The sequence below is a fragment of the Typopeltis vanoorti genome, chromosome 3 (assembly GCF_054136105.1).
Source record: "Typopeltis vanoorti isolate ZY-2024b chromosome 3, IOZ_Tvanoo_1.0, whole genome shotgun sequence".
NCBI lineage: Eukaryota > Metazoa > Arthropoda > Arachnida > Uropygi > Thelyphonidae > Typopeltis > Typopeltis vanoorti.
Window position 1 is genome coordinate 139,942,047 of NC_143551.1, and position 22,793 is coordinate 139,964,839.

The window sequence follows — 22,793 nt, forward strand, 5'->3', positions numbered from 1 at the left end:
CAATAAGGCAATAGGATTTGATGACATATCACCATGCATCTTAAGGGAATGTTCCAGAGAATTGGCAGTAGCATTGGCATGCCTGTTTAATAAGAGTCTTACAACAGCACAAGTTCCAAGGGATTGGAAAGAAGGTAAAATTGTTCCACTGCATAAAGGTGGTGATAAGGCTGTGGCTTCAAATTATAGGTCAATGTGTATATCTGGAGTTGTGGGAAGGTACTGGAGAGATTGGTGAGAAGTAGGATACAGAATTGGGTTGAAAACAGCAGCAGCATTCTTTGTGGTTATCATCATGGGTTTGTTAAGGGGAGATCATGTTTTACTAACTTACTCATGTACTATTACAAGGTGTCAAATATCTTGGACAGGGGAGATGCATATACAGTGGTGTACTTGAACTTTGCAACACACAACAAACTATTAAATAAATTGAAACATATGGGATTGGATAACAGACTTCTGAGTTGGATCAGTGACTGGCTGTCAGATAGGTATCAGAAAGTTATAGTGGTACAGTATCCCAAAAGAAGAAGTTCACTAGTATTGTACTGCAGTGGTCAGTTTTGGGATCATTGTTGTTCACTTTGTATGTTAATGATATTGGGATGAGTTTAACTACTGATATGGAGCTGTTTGCAGAAAATGCAACATTGGAGAGAGCAATGCAGAATCAAGCAGATGTTATGGCCTTGCAGGAGGACTTGAATAGATTGCATAAATCAACAGGTAAGTGGAACTGTCAGTTCAATGTTGCAAAGTGTAAGGCTTTGAAATTTAGTAAGCAATGGTGGGATGCAAAGTATACACTTGGTGGGGAAACTTTAATGGAAGTAGAGGAGATGAGAGATCTGGGAGTGGTGGTGGACAAGAACCTGAAGTTCAAGGGCCACATTGCACAAGTTGTGAAGACAGCACATCAGATAATGGCAATGATGCGGAGGACCTTGACATGCAGAAATAGAGAGATTATGATGCCATTGTATAAGTTCTTGATCAGGTTTCATAAGGATTATTGTGCACAATTTGGTCACCATGTTTTCATGGTGACGAGGATATGTTGGAAAGGGTCCAGAGAAGATTCATAAAGGTCAGTGGTCTTTGGGAGTACAAGGACAGATTGAGAGAATGTAAGTTGTAGAGCCTCATGAATAGGAGGAAGAGGTAGAGGTGGTGGGGGGGGGGGGATATGATTGAGACATATAAGGTAGTCAGGGTTGACATAGAAGAGATTTTTGTTATCAGGTTGACATGGAAGAGATTTTTTCATAGAATGGGAGAGGGAGATAGAACAAGAGGCTATCGCTGGAAACTGTATAATTGATGGCATCTTTCTTATACTACTTTCAGGGATGGCCACTTATCCCTCTACTGCCACATCCACTCTATGAAAAATCTTTTCTGTAGTAATCTGGTATAAATTCTTTGTCAACTTATATAAAACTTATATATCTGAATCAATTGTCCTCTTTTACTCCTCTTCCTGATTTTATCACGGTCTGCATATGGCATTCATTTCTTTAATATGTTCTCATACTCAGCTTTTTAGAAAATGATTCTGATTTGGTTAATCTTCTCTGCATCCTTTCTAAAATCCCTTAAATCTCATACAGAATGCATTAACATTTCATTAATTTAAGGAGAAACTATCAAAGGCATAGAAACATCTGGTTGAACCTCTCATAGTGAGTGCTTGACAGGGAGATGGAATCTATTATTTTTTTGGTGAAAAGCAACATTTTTTAAAGTCTGCATTCTCTTTGAACCTAATGATCTATAAAAAATGTCTGATAACTACTATTATATGTTTTTTAACACATTAATTAAAGTGATTATTGTGTTTACTGCTAAGAAATACATAATGAGAATGGAAATACACGTTTATTTTCTGTCATTCATAACCAGTGTAAAATTACAATCTCAAGTTTCATATAAATCAAAAAAAAGCTAATATTCCATTTATATATGAAAGGGAACAAAAAGAAAAGAAACCTTACTTACCCGGTTTACAGCTCGACAATTTGCTCCATTTTCAACTAATAACTGCACAGACTCTTTATGCCCAAACCAAGCAGCCATCAGCACAGGCCTCATACCATACTATTATAAATATAAATATATATATATATATATATATATATATATGATACAATGGCTATTATTATATGCAATAGCAGTAATTATTTAGCAAGCATATATTCTTTGATATAAATACTGGACCAAAGGTTCAGTGCTGCAACTAGGATAGAGAAGACATGGCACTCATATTGGACATGCAGCACAGTGGGAGCAACAATATATACAAAAATACAGTAAAAAAAATGAACAAAAGAAAATAAATAGGGTTTTTGTTATTTTACATATTAATGTTTATTAATATATTATTTTCTGAAAAACAATCTTTAAATAAAAATTAAAAACTAAGAGACATTCCCGAACTATGGTGCATATTAATATTTTTCCCAGGTGGAAAAATACTTGGTTACAGTGCTAGTTAATTAATCCTATTAAGTTAGACTAAAAGCATTTTTGTCCATTACAGGATAAGCTACTGGATCTACTACCTTAAAAAGAATTAGCTCACAATATATTTCTGCAAAATAGTCATAACAATAACACAGCAAAATCTCACAACAGGAAACTCAAACAGACCATAGTGGTCCGAATGAATTTGTTATAATGGAGGGCTTCCTACAGCAAATTTCTTTTAGTATAGAATTGTACCTATGGGACTTCGATCAACACTTTTCAGTAGTTATGAGAGTAAATGAAATTGTTACAGCAGTGTTTGCTATGATGAGAGTCAGCTGTAATAATAATAAAGCACTATCTGTCATACAGAGATTTTCTGTGATGGTGCTTTATTTTTGTCACCATTTTGCATCATAAATATTCTTTCATGCATCTTTCATCAAATTACACTCATGCATTTCAGACATGAGTGTAATTTTCATCCACTTAAATACAACATAATTATGTCAAGCTCTCAGTTGTGAACAAAGTTTTCCAAACAGATCTCAATAATTCCAAGGACATTTACTAGGATTCCATGAAGTTATGGAAACTGACATATGTTAAGTTCTTGTTAGGATATTGTCTCAACCTAGTTCTTTTTCTTTATTACTATTATTACATGACACCTCCAAGGAGTCTAAGGGCTCGTCATGAGACGGACACAACTCCCCATCTCTCCTACTTAATTCTCCAACTACACAATGACACTACTACCATCTACTGCTCACCACCGCCAACAGTATTTTTGTCTGTAAATTGTGTATGTTCTTTTGGCCAGTTTTGTTCGCATGTAGGATGTTTTTCTCCTGTAAAATTGCTAACTCCGTATGAGATTGATTAACTCATCTTCCATTGAAAAGCCAATATAAAGTTTCTTCTCTTCTCATAATGAGAATCAAACTCAGATCTTTTCCAATTGAAGGGTACGATGTCTCATTGTTCTTCCAATTGAGGTATGAAGGTGACTTCTTCAAATTATACATTCCTCTTCATCTCTTAGCTATGAATTTGTTCTGACGTAATCAATGAATTCTAAATACTGAATGGAAATATTGTGGCCTACAGAAAGAAAAGTAAGATATATGATTGGGGAAGAGAATATCCACCTAATGAATGAGACATGCTATATAATTTGATACATGAATAACTTTGAAGTGCTAATGATTATTATTATTTCAAATGTCTTCTCTTTAATTAACATGGGAGCAAGAAGTAAGTTTTATGCATGGAGAGTAGTGGGCAAGTGCCTAGGAAATTGATGATTGTGCAAAGAGTAACAATTTTAAGGTATCATATGATCAACTATGACTCCAAGCTGACATACAAGAGTAAGTGTGACTCCATAGAGATCATAAGATGAAAATAATAACAAGAATGTCTCTACACACTGGGTCAAATTAGAGTAAATTCTAAAAAGAAAGCAAAAACAATAAAAATAAAATAAAATAATGTAAAAAAAAAAGTCATTCTTCTCTTGAATCAACTTGTGCATTATCTGCACTTTTTTACTGCAAGTAAATAATGCACTATGATAAAGACTTCATCAATTTCATATTTAAATTGGCTGGTAATAAAGGCAAACCAAGCAGTGTTGAATAATCAATGTTTGCTGAAGAGCTGCAAGTACTAAATTCTGAAAAATTATGAAGTCATATTGAAACAAAACATGCTTACTTGAAAGATAAAAGTGCTGAATATTTAAAAGACTATGAAACTATTTAAAAAAAAGTGCAAAATATGTAAACATTTTCAAATATGTAAACTCAAGGAGTACACAGAATTCACACGGGTTTAAATTTCCAATAGGATGTGAAGAACCTTTATCAGGGCTTTCAAGTGAAGGTGAACTAGCTGTTTGCATACAGAGGTGGCAGGGTTTTTTTTTTTCATTCAAAACAGGCAACCTAGCAAAGAAGAAGAAGAACATGCAATTTACAGACATAATACACTGGCCTAGCCTTTGAAGCTCAGCTGTTATAGACGAAGCCCTTTGGTTGGAAAGACCTGCGTTTGATTCCAACCAGTGATGTGAGGAACCTTTATCTGGTCTCTTTTGACGAAAGGTGAGTTTAGCCGGTCTCATACCGTTTTTTAGGTAGGGGTTTTTTTTTCCACCTGAAAACTCAGGTTTTTTTGTCCTCCACAAAGGCAAACTGGCCTCATGAGCACACACATCTACAGACATAAGACACACCAGGAGGCATAAGGCTAACCACCTTATCCTTGTTACCATTGCAGTTGCAAGAATAACAAACCTTGACACTGTAAAAAAAAAAAAAAAAGATAAAAGAGGAGGGATTAAGAAGATACACTGGCCTCATTGCCTTAGTTGCTTGGGCCATAAAAGCTAAATTAATCTGTTATATGTTTGGCTCTGATACTGTCAGATCTTATTATTCTTTCATTGATGCTATCTGTTCACTTCCCTCATTTTCCTCCAACTCCCACATCTGAAGTCTCTGATCAACAATTTACTTTTTAACCCAGCTCTCACATTCATTAAGTTAAAACTGCTTTGAACATGGTTTTGCATAATGCTAGTATTTAGTATTTGGCTGACTTTTCTCTTATGCTCTGTTATTTATTTGCATATTTAATTTGCCACTTTCACCAAAAATTGTGCCTTAAATGAGTGAAATGTTTACTTGCTCTAAAGGTTCATTGTCTGGAATGCTGTTAATGTTTCCCATATTTACATTTTTATACTTTTTGATTTTTTTTATTGCTGACATTCACACTATATTTGTTACAGAATTATTCATTTAGTTAAAAATGACCGGAAGACACTGGATTTATTCAGGAATATAGCATTCTCTGCATAAAGAATCAAGTTTAATATCTGTGGTTTTGATATGCAATAATGTCACTTTCCTAAAGTCTCCTTAACAAGATGCCATCTTATAGCCTCCCATTCACACTCTGTCATTGGATTGCCAGTTTCCTCACTGGTCATTCATTGTGTGTCATGGTGGATGCTTCCTCTCATCAGATTTCCCCATCAATGCTGGAGTGACCCAGGGTTCTGTGCCTCCCACCCATGCTCTTCCTCCTTTACATCAATGACCTCCTTTCCCTGGCTTCAAATCTTACTTACAGCTTCATCAATGATGGTACTCTTTATTCCTTGTCCTCATTCAATAAGCCCTGCAGTGCGTAATGTTATATGCCTCAAGATCTTCCATAACCAGTGACTTGAACTGACCTCCTCAACAGCCCGTGTATTACGAGAATGTGCAAGGTGAATTACAGCTCCTCTGACCAAGCTGTTTAATTTAATTTAAGCCTCACCTTATTATGGGGCACCTCAGAGGTGCCCACAAGAAGATGTTTTAATTCTCTGCATTCCTTAAAATGCTACATGGAGGTCTTTCTACCAATTATCTAACTTTGACCCTTAAAAAGCCCCTTATTTTCTTTCTTTTGTGAGATTTCCACCCCCAAAAGATAACTCCACAATACATATGTTCTGTGAATGGACTAAAGAATTCTTTTTTTTTCTAGTTTTATTAATTTTATATATCACCATCATCAGTACCTATGGTTGTTTGATCTTGCTTTTCCATTATTTGTCATTACTCCCTGTCCATTTACAGGTGACTCAAATCCTGCAAACTCTTTCTGCATCACTCCTTCATATCATCTACTCATTCTCTCTCTCTCACACACACACACACACACACACCTTGACCATCCTCTACTGTTTATACTGTCCATGGTTTCAGTAGAAACCATGGACAGTATAAACAGCAGAAAACAGTAGAAAAATCAAACCTCAGGGTTTTGATTTCTCTACTGTTTTATTTTCTATAGATGTGTCCAAAAAAGCTTTAGTTTCCTTCGAATTATTTTCTGCATTAGATTCTCTTTGCACTTTGCCATACAGTTTCTCATTTACTACTTTTTGCACCCATCTAATTCACAGAATATTTCTGTAACACATTATTTTGATAGCCAATATTGGTCTCACAGATTCTGACCATTACTCATGTCTCAACCATAGAGAGCACTCATGAATATGCCTGTTTCTAGCAGTCTCAGCTTTATGAGAAGGCTCACTGATTTACTTTTCCATATTGTAGGTAGCTTTTGTTATCTGAAATGTTATCTCTTTTTTAGTCTAAATCATATGTTATGTTACACTGCAAATACGTGAAGTTTCTAACACTTCTTCCAATTCATGTTCACTGATCTTTATTTGCATTTTCATCCTCTTCCCTCCAAATATCACTGGTTTAGTTTTTTCAATGTTTATTATCAACCCATATCTCTTTCCTTCTTCACTTAATTTTAGCATAGCTTTTTTTTAATTCCCTTTCATCTCTTCAACAAGGATATCATCAGCAAATCATAAGTTACTTATTTTTGTACCTTGAATTGAAATTCCCCTCATATTATCCTTTATGACATCTATTGTTCTTTCCAAAAGCAAGATAAAGATGTTTGAGGATATTAGGTCTCCATGTCTGGTGCCTCCTGTTGTCCGAAACTTTCTTCCTATTTCTTCACAATTTCTCACAACAGCCTCTACTGCCATGAGTTGATGTTCTCCAATATGTTTTTCATAAGTTGATGTTCTTCTCGTTGATGTTTTGCAATAGATATATCACGTTCCTGTCCACTCCATAAGATTCAAGTACAGACCATACTACTTTCTGATCTCTGTACAATTGGAAGAACAGCAGAACATTGCACCCTTCAATTGGAAAAGACCTGGGTTCGATTCTCGTCATTATGAGAGCATGCCTTCTAGGGCTTTTTCAACTGAAGGTGAGTTAGCCGATCTTATACGGTGGTAGCAGAGCTTTTTCTCCCGGAAACTCAGGTTTTTCATCCCACACACACACAAATCGGCTTTCAGGACACACAATTTACAGACAAAAAATACTGTTGTTGGCAATGATGGACGGGTAGATGGCATTGATGATAGCAGCGTGATAGTAGGAGAATTAAATAGTAGTGAAATGTATTTAGCACAGTAGAGTAGAGTAGAGTGCCCTCCTGTGATGAGTCCTTGGACTCCATGGAGGTATCACGTAATAATAATAATAATAATATAATAATCTATACTGTCAAATACTTTCTGAAAGTCAGTAAAGTATATATAGGTGTATAAACACTTCATTTCTATGTAGAGATTTCTCTACAATTAATCTTAACATTAATTGAAGAGAAAGTTTATATATATTTTTACATAATCCAGCAGCAGTCCTGCTCTAGAGACCAAATGTGGACCTTTTTCAAGCCACATCAGGTCACCAATAAGCAGGATGGAATCAGACACCAGGCAATCAAATTCATCTCTCTTCTAAACAATCACAAACTTCTGTGCCCATGCAGGATTCATATTCACAGCCTCTTGGTTGGAGAGTGGATATGCTAACCACTCAGCCAACAATACTTGGAAATCTATGATTATTATATGGGTATCTCCATGGAGACCGAAGTATCATCGCAGAAGACCCATGCTAACCTTTATATATACACGATATCTATCATACCTCTCTGAAACTCATTCACTGTCAAGGCACTCACAACATCCTGTAGCAATTCATTCCATTCATTCACTACTCTCCAGACAAAAAAATCTAGACTGTACACCTTTACTAACTACACACATATACAACTTTCAGGGGTGACCCCAAGTTCTTTCTATTCATCACAAAAAATTTCTTTTGTGTTATTCTTCTAGAATTCCATTAGTAATTTATAATCAGTAGTGTGCGGGTAAATTTTTAAGGTTTAATTCTTGCTAACAAAAAAAAAAAAAAAAAGAATATGTTGTTGATGTCATCTGAGCAGTTCAGGTATATAGGCGTTTTATGTCTTGTTCCTGCACTGCAGATGAAGTTGGTCTTTCCATCTTAGTCTTAGACGTCTGCAGTCTCTTCTTCCTGTAGGTTTATATTTATATGCTAGTTTGGGAATCCTATTGTTATTCATCCTTTCTATGTGGTGTAGCCAATTTCACTGATATTCTTCTATTTCTTGTACGATGTTCTTTGTATCTAATCGTTCTCTTATTTCTGTGTTTTTCTTTTTATCTAATCTAGTGAGTCCCAGGAGAGGTCTCAGAAACTTCATCTGTGCTGCTTCCAATCTTTGTCTGTTTCTTTGTTTTAGAATCCAGGTTTCACTTCAAAATTGAGAAATGGTTTAGATTTCATATTATATAATCTTAATTGAGTTTCTTTAGTCATTTGTTTTCCAAAATTTCTTTTAATTATTCTATTCATTCTATTGTAAATTTGTAGTCTTGCTTCCAATTGTGAATCAATATTGCAAGATTATATTTCCTAAGTATCTGAATTCTGTAACTTGTTCTATTATTTTATTGTTAAGCATAATTTTGACATTTTGAATGGTGTTTCCACACATTGCCATAGCTTTTGTTTTTGTTTCAGTTATTTTCATTTAAAATTTTTTTGCTATTTCATTTAGATGGCTAGTTGTAATTCTAAGTTTATCTTCTGAATTTGGAATTAGTACCTGATCATCTGCATAAAGTATTGTATTCAGCTGTTTATTATTTGTTAGTTTAATTCCATCTTGGACAGTTGTTTTCCATTCTTTTAGGATTCTGTTTATATAAATGTTGAATAGGATTGGGGATAAGCCACAATTGTATAGCTACTGTCTACATATTTAAACAGCTCAATGCATATTCCATCCAGACTTGGGCTTTTTCTATTTCTTGATTTTTTTAATTCTTTTTCTAATTCTTCCATTACTATTTCTTCTCTACTTTCCTGTATATTGGTATCTTTAATTTTGTGAGTTTTGTCATTGTTTTGTATTTCTTGTTTTTCATTCCACAATATTTTATAGTATTCTATCCAATCCTCTTTGGAAATTAGATTATTTTTTTAATTGGTCATTTTCTGCTGTTTGTAGTAGTTGCCTGAAAATTTTACAATCTATTCTTTGTGGTCCAGTGATATCCTGCTCTAATAATTTAACATATTTACTCCAATCTTCTCTATGTATACTTCTGGAAAGCTTTCTGACTTCAGCCCATAATTTCTTATACTGTATTATTATTATTATTATTATTATTATTATTATTATTATTATTATTATTATTCAGGCCTCCAAGGAGTCAAAACACTCATCGAGGGAGGTCCTTCCTAAGACGTAAAGTCTGTCAAGACCCACTGAGGGGAGGTCCCCCCCCTGAGAAACACAAAGTCCATCATACCACTCTTTAAACTCACTGACCGTTCTCGCTCCCACCACTCCATCAGGCAATGCATTCCACGGCTCAACCACCCTCCACACAAAGAAACCACTCCTTACCCTCTTGCTCACAGTTTCCTTTCGTAACTTCCAGGGATGGCCTCTTGTCATCACTCCTTCCCGCTGATCAACCAAGCGAAAGAACTCCCCAGTGTCAACCCTGTAATCACCTCTCAACAGTTTAAAAGTCTCAATCATATCACCTCTCCTTCTTCTATCCACCAAACTCTGCAGTCCACATTCTCTCAGCCGATCCTCATAACTATCCTTGTACAGTCCTGAAACCATCTTTGTCATCCGTCTTTGTATCCTTTCCACAGTTAATTTATCCCCTTCAAATCCTGGGGACCAAATCTGAGAGCAATAGTCCAAGTGTGGTCTGATCAGAGACTTATACAACAGAATGATAACCCTCTTATCTCTGCAGGTCAGTGTCCTTCTCATAATAGCAGCAATCCTCTGTGTTACCTTCACCACCTTTGCAATATGTCCCCTAAACTTCAGGTTTCTATCAATCATCAACCCCAGATCTCTTGTCTCCCCTACTTCCTCCAGTATAACTCCTCCCATAGAGTATGCAGCATCCCATCAATGTTTCCCAAACCTCAAGACCTTACATTTTGCTGCATTAAACTGACACCCCCATTCATTTGCCCATCTATCTAGCTTATTTAAATCCTCTTGCAGGGCTACCACATCTGCACTATTACTAATAATCCTTCCCAGCTTTGCATCATCTGCAAACAACTGAATATCCCCCTGCAATCCACTGGCTATGTCACTGATATAAAGGTTAAACAATATAGGTCCTAGTACTGAGCCCTGTGGGACCCCACTTGTAACCCTCTGCCTACTGGAAACTGCTCCACCATGCACAACTCTCTGATACCTATCAGACAGCCAATCCTGAATCCAGACCCATGTGCTGCAACTTAAATATCAGCTTATCATGTGGCACCCTGTCAAATGCCTTCGCCAAGTCTAAGAAAATTGCAGTATGTGCCTTTCCCTCATCTAATGTTCTTGTAACTTTATTATAAAAGGCTAGCATATTGCTAAAACAAGAGCGTCCTTTCACAAATCCATGTTGATTCTCACAGATAACATTACCCTCATCTGCCCAATGCTGTACACGGTCCCTCACTACTTTCTCCAAGATCTTAACAACTACTGATGACACACAGACTGGCCTATAATTAGACACTTCCAGTCTGTTACCACCCTTATGCAATGGCACTATCTTACCTTCCTTCCATTCCCTGGGCACCTTTGCCAAAGCCAGACTTTCATTGAAAAGCCACGTTAAAGGTACTGTCAATTCCGTAGCACATTCTCTCAAAACTCGTGGCGAAATACCATCCAGTCCCACAGCTTTACTGACATCCAGAGTACTCAGTATCCGAAACACACTCTCCTCCTGAACCTCCAGACCTCGTACCAGTCCTATCCCTCTAGCATTAAAACTGACTCCTCTAGGATGAAATACTCCAATAAAGTGTTCATTGAACAATTCCACTATGTCCTCTCCATCAGTCACTCTATTCCCATTTTTATCCCACAATATCATTCTTCCACAGTCATTTCTCCTCCTACTGGCCACATAGCTAAAAAATTCCCAAGGATTTTCTTTGGATCTTAGGGCCAATCTCCTCTCATATTCCAGTTTCGCTTTCCTTACCACACTAGTCACTCTTCTGGCCTGTGTCTTATATTCCTCATGCATCTCTTCACCTATCTCCTTATATCTCTTCCATAGCCTCTTTCTCGCATGCAATTCCTGTTTAATATTGTTTGTCATCCACTTTACTCCAAATTGTGTCCTCTTCTTCACTCGTGGTATACAACTTACCATTGCTGATAACAAATATTCTTTCACAATTTCCCACGCACTGGTGATATCCCGGCCTTCCAATTCCTCCCTCCATGAAACTTCCCGAAGTTGACGTCTAAGACTATTATAATCACCTGCCTTATAATTCCACATAAGTTCCCGTCTCTTTGATACTCCTGCATGTCTATTCATTTTCCAAGTCAACACCATATGGTCACTCTCTCCAACTGGTGGGAGAGACGTCAACTCAGTTATTATCAACTCTTCTGATGCTATAACCAAATCCAAAATTTTTGAACCTCTTGTTCCCTCTGTTACATGTTGCCTAAGACATTTGTCCCTCAAGAATTCTAGAAATTCCATTCCCCTATTGCTACATGCATCTTCCTCTCTCCAATTTATACTACTGAAGTTAAAATCTCCCATAACAATCATTCTTCTTGCACTTGCCAAACTTAGCTGTCTAAACATCTCCTGGTCCCCATCCTCTGTGCTCCTGGGTCTGTAGCAACACCCCACTAAATATCCTGTCTTGCCTACCTCTACCTCACACCATACGCTCTCAAAATCATTTGTCTCACTTCCTTCCAAATTCTCCACTCTTAGAGGACATAGGTCATCACTTATCATAAGCAGTACCCCACCACCACGCTTTCCCCTCCTATCCTGACGAAAAATGCTATACCCAGCGACTTCTATTCCTGTTGTTATATCCCACTCTGTCAACCACGTCTCAGTGATTGCAATAATTTTTGGCCAGGCTGATGCTATCTGCGCCACCAATTCCTCTCCCTTATTCCGGATACTCCTGGCATTAGTATACAGCATATAAATGCCATTGTTTCTATACCCAGCATTATCTCTTCTGGACTCCACTGGGCTCAGTGTTACCTGACATTGTCTCCCTTCTCCCAAGTATCCATTCCCACAAGAGGCCACCCCTGCTATCATCCTCCCTGGGACACACTGACTCGTTCAGAACAGCAATCTCTCCAGATGCCTACGTCCTTCCTCATTCAAATGTAAACGGTCTCTCGCATACAACTCCTCTCTTTCCTCAAACACACTCCAGGCATCCACATATACCAGTCCTCTCTTGTCACACATTCTCGCTATTATGCCATTCAATATCACAGCTCTTCTGCTCAGCTCATCATTATCATACCTAGGCAACACGCACACTATTTTTCCTCTCTCTGTCTTCTTCCGTACAGTCTCAAGCAAAAATCTCATATCTCTCGCTGCCCGACTTACATTACCACTCAAGTCATTCGTTCCTACCATCACAATCATCTCATCCACCCTTTCACCTCTCTTAATTGCCATAGCCACCCTTTCTATTGTTCCTCCTGGCAAACACTCCTCACGCATCCTATCTTGAACACCACGGATCATTGAGTCGCCATACATTATACCTCTTACCATTCCCTCGCTCCTATTGTTTCCATTCTCTCCTCTTCTTTCATTCCCATACCTCTCTCTTCTACTGTTTCCATTCTCTCCTCTTCTAGCACTCCCATACATCTCTCTCATTCCCTCTCTCCTACTGTTTCCATTTTCTCCACTTCTAGCACTTCCATATCCCTCTCTCATTCTGTCTCTCCTACTACTGTTTCCATCCGCTCGTCTTCTAGCATTTCCATACCTCTCTCTCATTCCATCTCTCCTACCGTTTCCATTCTCTCCTCTTCTAGCACTTCCATATCTCTCTCTCTCATTCCATCTCTCCTACTGTTTCCATTCTCTCGTCTGCTAGCATTCCCATACCCCTCTCTCATTCCCTCTCTTCTACTGTTTCCATTCTGTCCTCTTCTAGCACCCCCATACCTCTCACTCATACTCCCTAAATTCTCTCTCTCTCCTAATCTGATTCGCCTTGCATTTATCTCTTCCATTCTCCTAATCTTATCTTTCATACTTCTGCTCTCATTCACAAGACATTCCACTCCACCTCCTCTTTCAACTCATCTATCTCCCTCTGCAGGTCAGTCACTCTTAATCTAAATTCACTCTCCCAAACAAAACCATCTCCTAAACTTCCACAGTCACTCAGACCTTCCACACTATCAACTATTATTTTCTCATTCTCTGCTATCATACTACTTGTCTTCCTACATTCATTCCCTGTTCCTGGAGCAACAAAGTCGGATATCGATATATCTAATGTACTTATTTCCTCCAACTGCCTGCATTTTGCGCACATACGCTCTCCACTCTCTTTAACAAGCCACATATGTAATTCACGAGACGCATATATGCCGCAAGTACTGCATGCCACTCCATATATAGTCAGCAGTATTTTTATTTTGCAAATAGATTTTAAAAGACTGTTTTTTTCCTTTTGATTAATTCCTTTAAGTCATCATTCCAAGTTCTGAGACATTTTTTTGTTTTTCCTTGATTTATATCCTAACTTTCTTCTGCTGCTTTTAATATGATTTCCTTTATATTTTATTATTATTATTCAGGCCTCCATGGAGTCAAAAGATCCATCGTGGGAGGTCCTTCCCAGGAAACACAAAGTCTATCAAGACTCATCGAGGAGAGGTCCCCCCTAAGAAATACAAAGTCTATCATACCACTCCTTGAACTCACTGACCGTTCTCGCTCTCACCACTCCATCAGGCAATGCATTCCATGGTTCAACCACTCCTCCATGCAAAGAAACCACTCCTCACCCTCTTGCCCACAGTTTCCTTTCGTAACTTCCAGGGATGGCCTCTTGTCATCACTCCTTCCCGCTGTTCAACCAAGCGAAAGAACTCCCCAGTGTCAACGCTGTAACCACCTCTCAACAGTTTAAAAGTCTCAATCATATCACCTCTCCTTCTTCTATCCACCAAACTCTGCAGTTCACATTCCCTCGGCTGATATAACTATCATTGTACAGTCCTGAAACCATCTTTGTTATCCACCTTTTGTACCCTTTCCACAGTTAAATTATCCCCTTCAAATCCAGGGGACCAAATCTGAGAACAATAGTCCAAGTGTGGTCTGATCAGGGTCTTATACAACGGAATGATAACTGTTTTATCTCTGCAAGTCAGTGTCCTTCTCATTATTACAGCAATCCACTGGGTTACCTTCACCACCTTTGCAATATGTCCCCTCAATTTCAGGTTTCTATCAATCATCGACTGCAGATCTCTTGTCTCCACTACTTCCTCCAGTATAACTCCTCCCATAGAGTATGCAGTGTCCCATCGATGTTTCCCAAACCTCAAGACCTTACATTTTGCTGCATTAAACTGATACCCCCATTCATTAGCCCATCTATCTAGCTTATTCAAATTCTCTTGCAGGGCTGCCACATCTGTACTATTACTAATAATTCTTCCAAGCTTTCCATCATCTGCAAACAACTGAATATTCCCCTGCAATCCACTGACAATGTCATTGATATAAAGGTTAAACAATATAGATCCTAATACTGAGCCATGTGGGACCCCACTTGTAACCCTCTGCCTCCTGGAAACTGCTCCACCATACACAACTCTCTGATACCTATCAGACAGCCAATCCTGAATCCAGTTGACCAATCTGACATCAAGACCCATGTGCTGCAACTTAAATATCAGCTTATCATGTGGCACCCTGTCAAATACCTTCGCTAAGTCTAAGAAAATGACAGTATATGCCTTTCCCTCATCTAATGATCTTGTAACTTTATCATAAAAGGCTAGCATATTGCTAAAACAAGAGTGTCCTTTCACAAATCCATGTTGATTCTCACAGATAACATTACCCTCATCTGCCCAATGCTGTATATGGTCCCTCACTACTTTCTCCAAGATCTTAACAACTACTGATGATACACAGACTGGCCTATAATTAGACACTTCCAGTCTGTTACCACCCTTATGCAATGGCACTATCTTACCTTCCTTCCATTCCCTGGGCACCTTTGCCAAAGCCAGACTTTCATTGAAAAGCCACGTTAAAGGCACTGTCAATTCCCTAGCACATTCTCTCAAAACTCGTGGCGAAATACCATCCAGTCCCACAGCTTTACTGACATCCAGAGTACACAGTATCTGAAACACACTCTCCTCCTGTACCTCCAGACCTCGAACCAGTGCTATCCCTCTAGCATTAAAACTGACTCCTCCAAGATGAAATACACCAATAAAGTGTTCATTGAACAATTCTACTATGTCCTCTGCATCAGTCACTCTATTCCCATTTTTATCCCACAATATCATTCTTTCACAGTCATTTCTCCTTCTACTGGCCACATATCTAAAAAATTCCCAAGGATTTTCTTTGGATTTTAGGGCTAATCTCCTCTCATATTCTAGTTTCATCTTCCTTACCATACTAGTCACTCTTCAGGCCTGTGTCTTATACTCTTCATGCATCTTCTCTTCACCTATCTCCTTGTATCTCTTCCACAGCCTCTTTTTCGCATGCAATTCCTCTTTATTATTGTTTGTCATCCACTTTACTCCAAATTGCGTCCTCTTCTTCACGGTATACAACTTACCATTGCTGCCAACAAATATTTTCATAATTTCCCACGCACTAATGATATCCCAGCCTTCCAATTTCTCCCTCCATGAAACTTCCCGAAGTTGACATCTTAGACTATTATAATCACCTGCCTTATAATTCTACATATGTTCCCGTCTCTTTGATACTCCTGCATGTCTATTCATTTTCCAAGTCAAAACCATATGGCCACTCCAGTCAGTTTCAATATTTTTCCAGTCAGTTTCAATATTGTTTGTGGTTGGCATTATTTTATCTCTTAATCTGCTTTTATATAATTTTCTAATACTCTCCTGTTCTAGAAGGTGAATTTTAAATTGTTTATTAGATGTTGGTTCATTATCTTTTTTTTTTCTTTTGAAGTATGTGGTTCTTTTTATGAATTCAAATATGCTTTCAACTAACATGTGATCACTATCAATTTCGCTCCCTCTAAAAACCCTTGTATCCATGATATTATTATTTAGTTTGTTGTTAATAATAATGTCATCTATTATTGATTTAGTTACTCTTGCTTCCGATGTGTACTTATGTATATTTTTATGCCTGAAGAAAGTATTGCTGATTTTTAGATTGTTAAATATGCAGAAATCTCTTAATAAAATTCCATTGTTATTGATTACTGATTCTCCCTCTGATCCAATGCATCCTATTATTGGGTTACTTCCCACTCTAGCATTGAAATCTCCCATCAAGATTGTTGCTTCATTTTTATTTGTTTCATCAATACATTCCTGAAGTTTTTTTGTAAAATTCTTCTCTCTTCCTCTTTTCCATCTACTGGTGCATAAATTCCGAAAATATTAAATGTTTGATTCATAATTTTCATTCTAACTTTGATTATTCTGTCTGATACCCAAGTATAATTTAAAATTTTGTTTTTCCATTTTTTATTAATCCAAACTGCAACCCCAGATGAAGCCCTTTTGTCTTCTGGAACTCCAGAGAAGATCATGACATAATCTTCCAGAATTTGAGATCCCTTCTTTTTCTTTTTTGTCTCAATTATTGCTGCTATATCAATGTTTCTATTTTTTAGTTCTCTGTTTAGCTCATCAATTTTTTGTGTGATTCCACAGACATTCCATGTTTCTATTGTATATAATTATTGTAAGATTTACAAGAATTTGGAATACAAAAATTTTAAACAATAATAAGATATTCATTTTTTTATTCTAATTTCCATATAACTAATTAAGCTCATATATCTGTAACCAAGCTATGGTTGCAATACAACCATGATTTGACAAATGGAATCTCATCCCAATTGACTAGCTCTTATCCCAATAAATTTATTGTAATTAAATCAGATATGTAAACTATTGTTAAACTATCTCTCACTTGTCATACAAAGAATGTTCATTAAACAGAAACCTCTTTCAGTTTCAGCCCTACTGACTGCAGGAGAGTTATCTTTTTTATATATCTGAATACTTGCAGGAATTGATTAAACATTTCTTGATTCTACATCATTATCTACAAAATCCCGAAAATCATTCAATCAATTTCCTATTTTAAAATTCCATTTAAATGGTACAATTTTTTTTTCATCAGCACTTCAATTATGAAGTGAAAAGGAATTGCGCCTTAATTCTCTGTGTACCATTATCCACAAGTTCATAGCTCTCATTAATTTGCTGCAGTTCAGTGCCAGCAATATGATGCTGTATGCAATCTTTGCAACCCGAAGTGAATAAACTCGCACTTTGCAACATTTTGCAACCAACTGAATATCCTCCCTTAAATCATTCCCTATATCATTAATATATAAATCAATAAGTAGCAGCCTTAGTAGATCTTTGAGGCACTCCATTAGTCACCTTCATTCTCCTAGATTCCACTCCAATATATACTATCATTATCCATGCCATCAGATTCATATCCATTCCCATTTGCTACAGCTTTTGCAATAGTTTTTCCTTGTGGTATTTTGAAGTTTTTTGTAAAATTCTTCTCTCTTCCTCTTTTCCATCTACTGGTGCATAAATTCCGAAAATATTAAATGTTTGATTCATGCCTTTGCAAAATCCAGCAGTACTGTGGTATAGCAATTTCTGTTATCTAATTCTTCTGTCACTCTGTTATAAAATGTGAGTAAATTACTAAGGCAAGACCTACAATTTACAAAGCCATGCTTTTCCCCTATATCACATTCCTATCCAACCATTCCTGGATTTCATCTTTAACCAACTTTTCTGATACTTCAAGCACTCCTTCTGAGATACTAACTGGTCTGTAATTTGCAACTTTTGTCTTGGAGCCACCTTTATGCAATGGAACAACTTTATTCACTTTCCACTCCTTGACAACATTTCTAGAGCTGAGACATATTAGCAGCGTCATCAGAACCACTGCCAATTCTCTTGCTCATTTGCATAGCACATAGGCTGACATGCCATCTGGTCCCAATGATGTATTTATGTTGATATACTGAGTACCTTCTGGTCATCTACCTCAATTCTAATATCAGAATATACCTTGCAAAGTGACCACACAGCAACTGAACTATTTCTTCTGCTTCTCTCACCTTCCTACTATCGGCACTCATTAAAGTCATCCTTCAATGCCCATTCTTCCTCTTACTTGCTACATGGTGAAAAACGTTTGCATTTACTTTGGCATGCTTAGCTAATTTTCTCTCAATCTGATTTCACCTTTCTTATCATACTAATCACCCTTCTTGTCTGCACCCTACACTGCTCATGAAGATGGTAATCACCTTTTTCTTTATATTCTCTCAATTATATATATATATATATATATATATATATATTTTTTTTTTTTTTTTTTTTTTTTTTTTTTTACAGTATATCTTTTCTGCTTTATATCTTTACTTGTCCATTTAATCCCCACTTGGTCTATCCTCCTGACCACAGATATGCAGTCTGATACTACATCATTCAAACAATCCCTAACTGCTTCCCATGCACTACTGACATTCTTTCCTTGTGGCTTCTTAAGCCACAAGGAAAGAATGGTACTGCACTAAGCTACTTCCTAAGCCTGTCATAATTACCAGTTCAACATAAACCTGTCATGAAAGAAAATTCCACATTCAGAAACCTCCCACAACAAGGCTGCATGGTCTCTTTCAAGATTGGAGGTAGAGTCTATCATGGTTATGGATCTAAAAAAAAAAAAAAAATCAGCTAACGCCTTTTTATTCCCGTATATGGGAGTAGGCGAGGCCATTTAGCCCTATCTACCTTTTGGAGACTGAGTGGGCAGTTCAATCTCCACTGGTACCAATCAGAGACAGCTGGCCCAAGGCTATCACTAATTAAGCGGTATGCAGTGAAGAGAGACGGCTCAAATGTGCCGCCATCTCATGGTCCCTAACCCTAACACAATATATTTAATGTCTGAAATAATGTGGGTTCTACGGTCGATTTTCTTGAGTTTACAGGACGAAAAACCCGAGTTTCCGGGAGGAAAAACCTGCTTGCCCGTGCCAGAGATTGACTAACTCGGGAACCAGTCGAAAAAAGGCTTAGAAAAATTTCCTCTAGTCGCCGACTAGACTAGAAACCAAGCCTTCCTTCGTGTGGCCAAGCGCGGTGGTGTGCAAACGCCACATCCACTGAGCTACACAGGCTTATGGTTATGGATCTTTCTTCTGATATTGTTACCAGATCCAGCACTCTCAAACACTTGTTCCCCTTTATGACATGTTGCTTCAAGTAATTATCCAGTATTAACAGTATAAAGTTCACTTCCATCTTGCCTGCCATTTCCTCCTTTCAATTTATACCCACACAGTTGAAGTTTCCCGTAATAACTGTTCGGCCTACATTCATTACAGAAAGTTTTTTTCATTTGGTTATAAATTAAATGAAACATAATAAGAAATTATATTCTTGTTTAATCCTTTTTCAAAGTGTAAGTAAACTAAGTTTGTACATGAAGTAAAGTTGTGTGCACAAACACAGTCTAGAGAGAGCTTTGTTCACAGAGATGAAGCATGAGATGAATTACAGCCAAAAAGAACAGTAGACAGGCAGGAAGATGGCTGTTCTTTTATGTGAGAGTGAGTGAGAGAGAGCATGTGTGTGTGTGTGTGTGTGTGTGTAGGCACTGATGAAGTGAATGAATATGTGAATGACCAAAAAAGGGCAGAATCTAGTCTCTCAGGCAACAATATCGAATGGGGTAGTCAATTCAGAATGTAAAGGCATATGGAACCTAAAGTGATGTTACAGTTTCTATATACTAATGCCAGAAGAATAAGGAACAAGAGGGAGGAGTTTGTGGCATTGGTAGTGCAATCTCGCCAAAAGTTATAGGCATTAGTGAGACCTGTCTAATAGCAGATGATGTAGCTACAGGGATAACATATGAAGGGTTTACTATTTTTAGGGAAAACAGAGAAGACAGGATTGAGGAAGAATATTGCTGATGATAGCAGATGAATTGCATCCAAAAAGAATAGGGGGATAGACTGGAGGGTGGCTGTTCTTTTGAAGCATTCTGGTGCAAGATTGAGATAATAAGAGAAAATATATGGTGGGTTGCTACTATAGGCCAGGGTAGTGTTCCAGGGATGATCTGGAAGACATATCAGCAAATTAGTACAATGAGTGTAGGCCGAGTGATTATTATGGGGGGAAGGGGGAAAGGGACTTCAATTATGGAGATAAAGATTGGAAGGAAGGAAGATCACATGGTAGGAAGGAAATGGAATTTATACACCAGCTGGAGGATAATTACTTGAGCCAGCATGTGATGGATGAGACTTGAGGCATGAAAGTACTGGATCTAGTTATAGGATCTCAAGAGCTATTCCATAACCAAGGAGGTCATGATGCCTCCAATTGGGGAGAGTGACCATACAGTCTTGACTTGAGATGTTGTAAAGCATGAGGAATGTTATGTCAAAAAAGGGATATATGTGAAATTACAAGGCAGATGATTATGACAAGCTTAGGAGGATTCTTCAAGTTATGCCATGGCAAAAAAACCTGCAAGGGCAGGGCAAGGATGCTAGTAGTGCATGGAAGATAATTAATGGGCACTGAGAGGAAGCAATATTAAATTGTATACCTAAGCTAAGTAGGGTTAATAACACAGGAGTTAGATGGATAAATAGTATTATTAAGCATGAGCTGAAAAAAAAAATGAAAAAAAAAGAAAGAAATTGTTGTGGAAGGCATGTACAGAGAAAGATGACCGGCAAGCTTATGAACAGTACAAGGATCAGGCAAGAAAGGTAACCAATATGGTAAGGAAGGCAAAATCATAATCTGATTTTGAAGTTTTAGTCAAGCAGGCCAAAGGAAATCCCAAAGAGTTCTGCTATGTGGCAAGTAAGAGGAAGAAACTATGGAAAGATAACCTTAAGGAGTGCTGACGGAAGCAAAGTGATAGAGTCAGACAAAATAGTTGCATTACTGAGTAACCACTTTGCAAGGGTATATCAGGTTACTGTCATGATATATGAGACAGGACTAGTGTGGGAAAAGGTGGATGAACTAGAAGTTCTTATGATACTACAGAATCTCAATGTAAATACAGCCATGGGATTACATGGAATATCAGCTCGTTTTTTACAAGAGGAGTCGAGGAAACTGGCAGTGCCTCTGACTAGGCTGTTTAAGTTTCAGCTCTGGCAGAGTTCCAAGGATATGGAAAGAGAGCAAAATAATTATTTTGCATAAAGGTGCTCTAGGATTGCAGTAGCAAATTATAGACCAATCAGTATCTCAGGAGTGGTGGTGCTAAAAGTACTGGAAAAGCTTGTCAAAAAAAAGAGAATTCAGGAATGGGAATATGATAAAAATATGAGGAGCAACATGGCTTTGTAAAGGGTCAGTCATGCCTTAGTAATTTACTAAGGCATGACTGACCTTTAATTTACAAAGGGAATGACTAGAGGATGATTTTGTTGGATTTTGCAATGGCATCTGATAGGATACCACATGGAACTCTGTTATGCAAATTACAACAAAAGGAAATGGATATGAGAGGTAGGAAATTGAGATTAATTACCTGAGGCAGCATGTGATGGAATGTACTAGGGGTTTGAGAGTGCTAGATCTAGTAAATGAATCAGAGAATGTGTCTATAACCAACATTCTCTGATTCACCAACTGGTGAGAGAGCGACAATTTGGTCTTGACTGGGAGGTGACTAAATCAGTGGAATTTCAGTTAAGACGGTATATGTGGAATTACAGGACTGGTAAGTATGACAAACTTAGGAGATTGCTTGGATTAGTGCCATGGCATGTGAAACTAATGTAATTGGTTGTTGATAATGCATGGGAAATGGTAAAGAAAGTATTTGAGGGAAATAATAGCAGACTGCATAAGTAGAGTCAGGAGAAGATATCAAGTGGGAGTTAAATGGATGAATACCATCATTAAGCTGCAGCTACAAAAAAAAAAAAAAATGTGCAGGGAAATCGAGCAGAATGAAATGAAAAAATGTGCAGGGAAATCTACTGCTCATGTGACCACCAATCACATGAGCAGTAGAAAGAATAAGTGAGAAGAGTAACCAGTGTAGTAAGAAACAGAAAAGCAGAGTATGAAAGCCAAAGATAATCCAAAGAGTTCTTTCAGCATGTTGTAAAAGAAAGAATGTTTATGGTAGAATGATATTAATGAATGTCAATGGTAGGAAGTAACTGAATCAGGTGAAATACTAAGTGAACACTTTGCAAAAGTATACTATCCAGGTAAATGCATTACAGTAACAAAAGGAGTAAAGGCTTATATGGGAACTGAGG

General features: G+C 37.5%; 1 protein-coding gene across 1 annotated transcript in view; it reads right to left on the bottom strand.

Annotated features, from left to right (window-relative positions):
• The window catches only part of LOC150108606 (uncharacterized), a 271,872-nt gene that overhangs the window by 183,275 nt on the left and 65,804 nt on the right, over nucleotides 1–22,793 (bottom strand). The window contains exon 4 of the mRNA XM_090390490.1: nucleotides 2,002–2,100. Within this exon, the coding sequence (XP_090246616.1) occupies nucleotides 2,002–2,100 (99 nt within the window). The remainder of the gene's footprint in view (nucleotides 1–2,001; nucleotides 2,101–22,793) is intronic.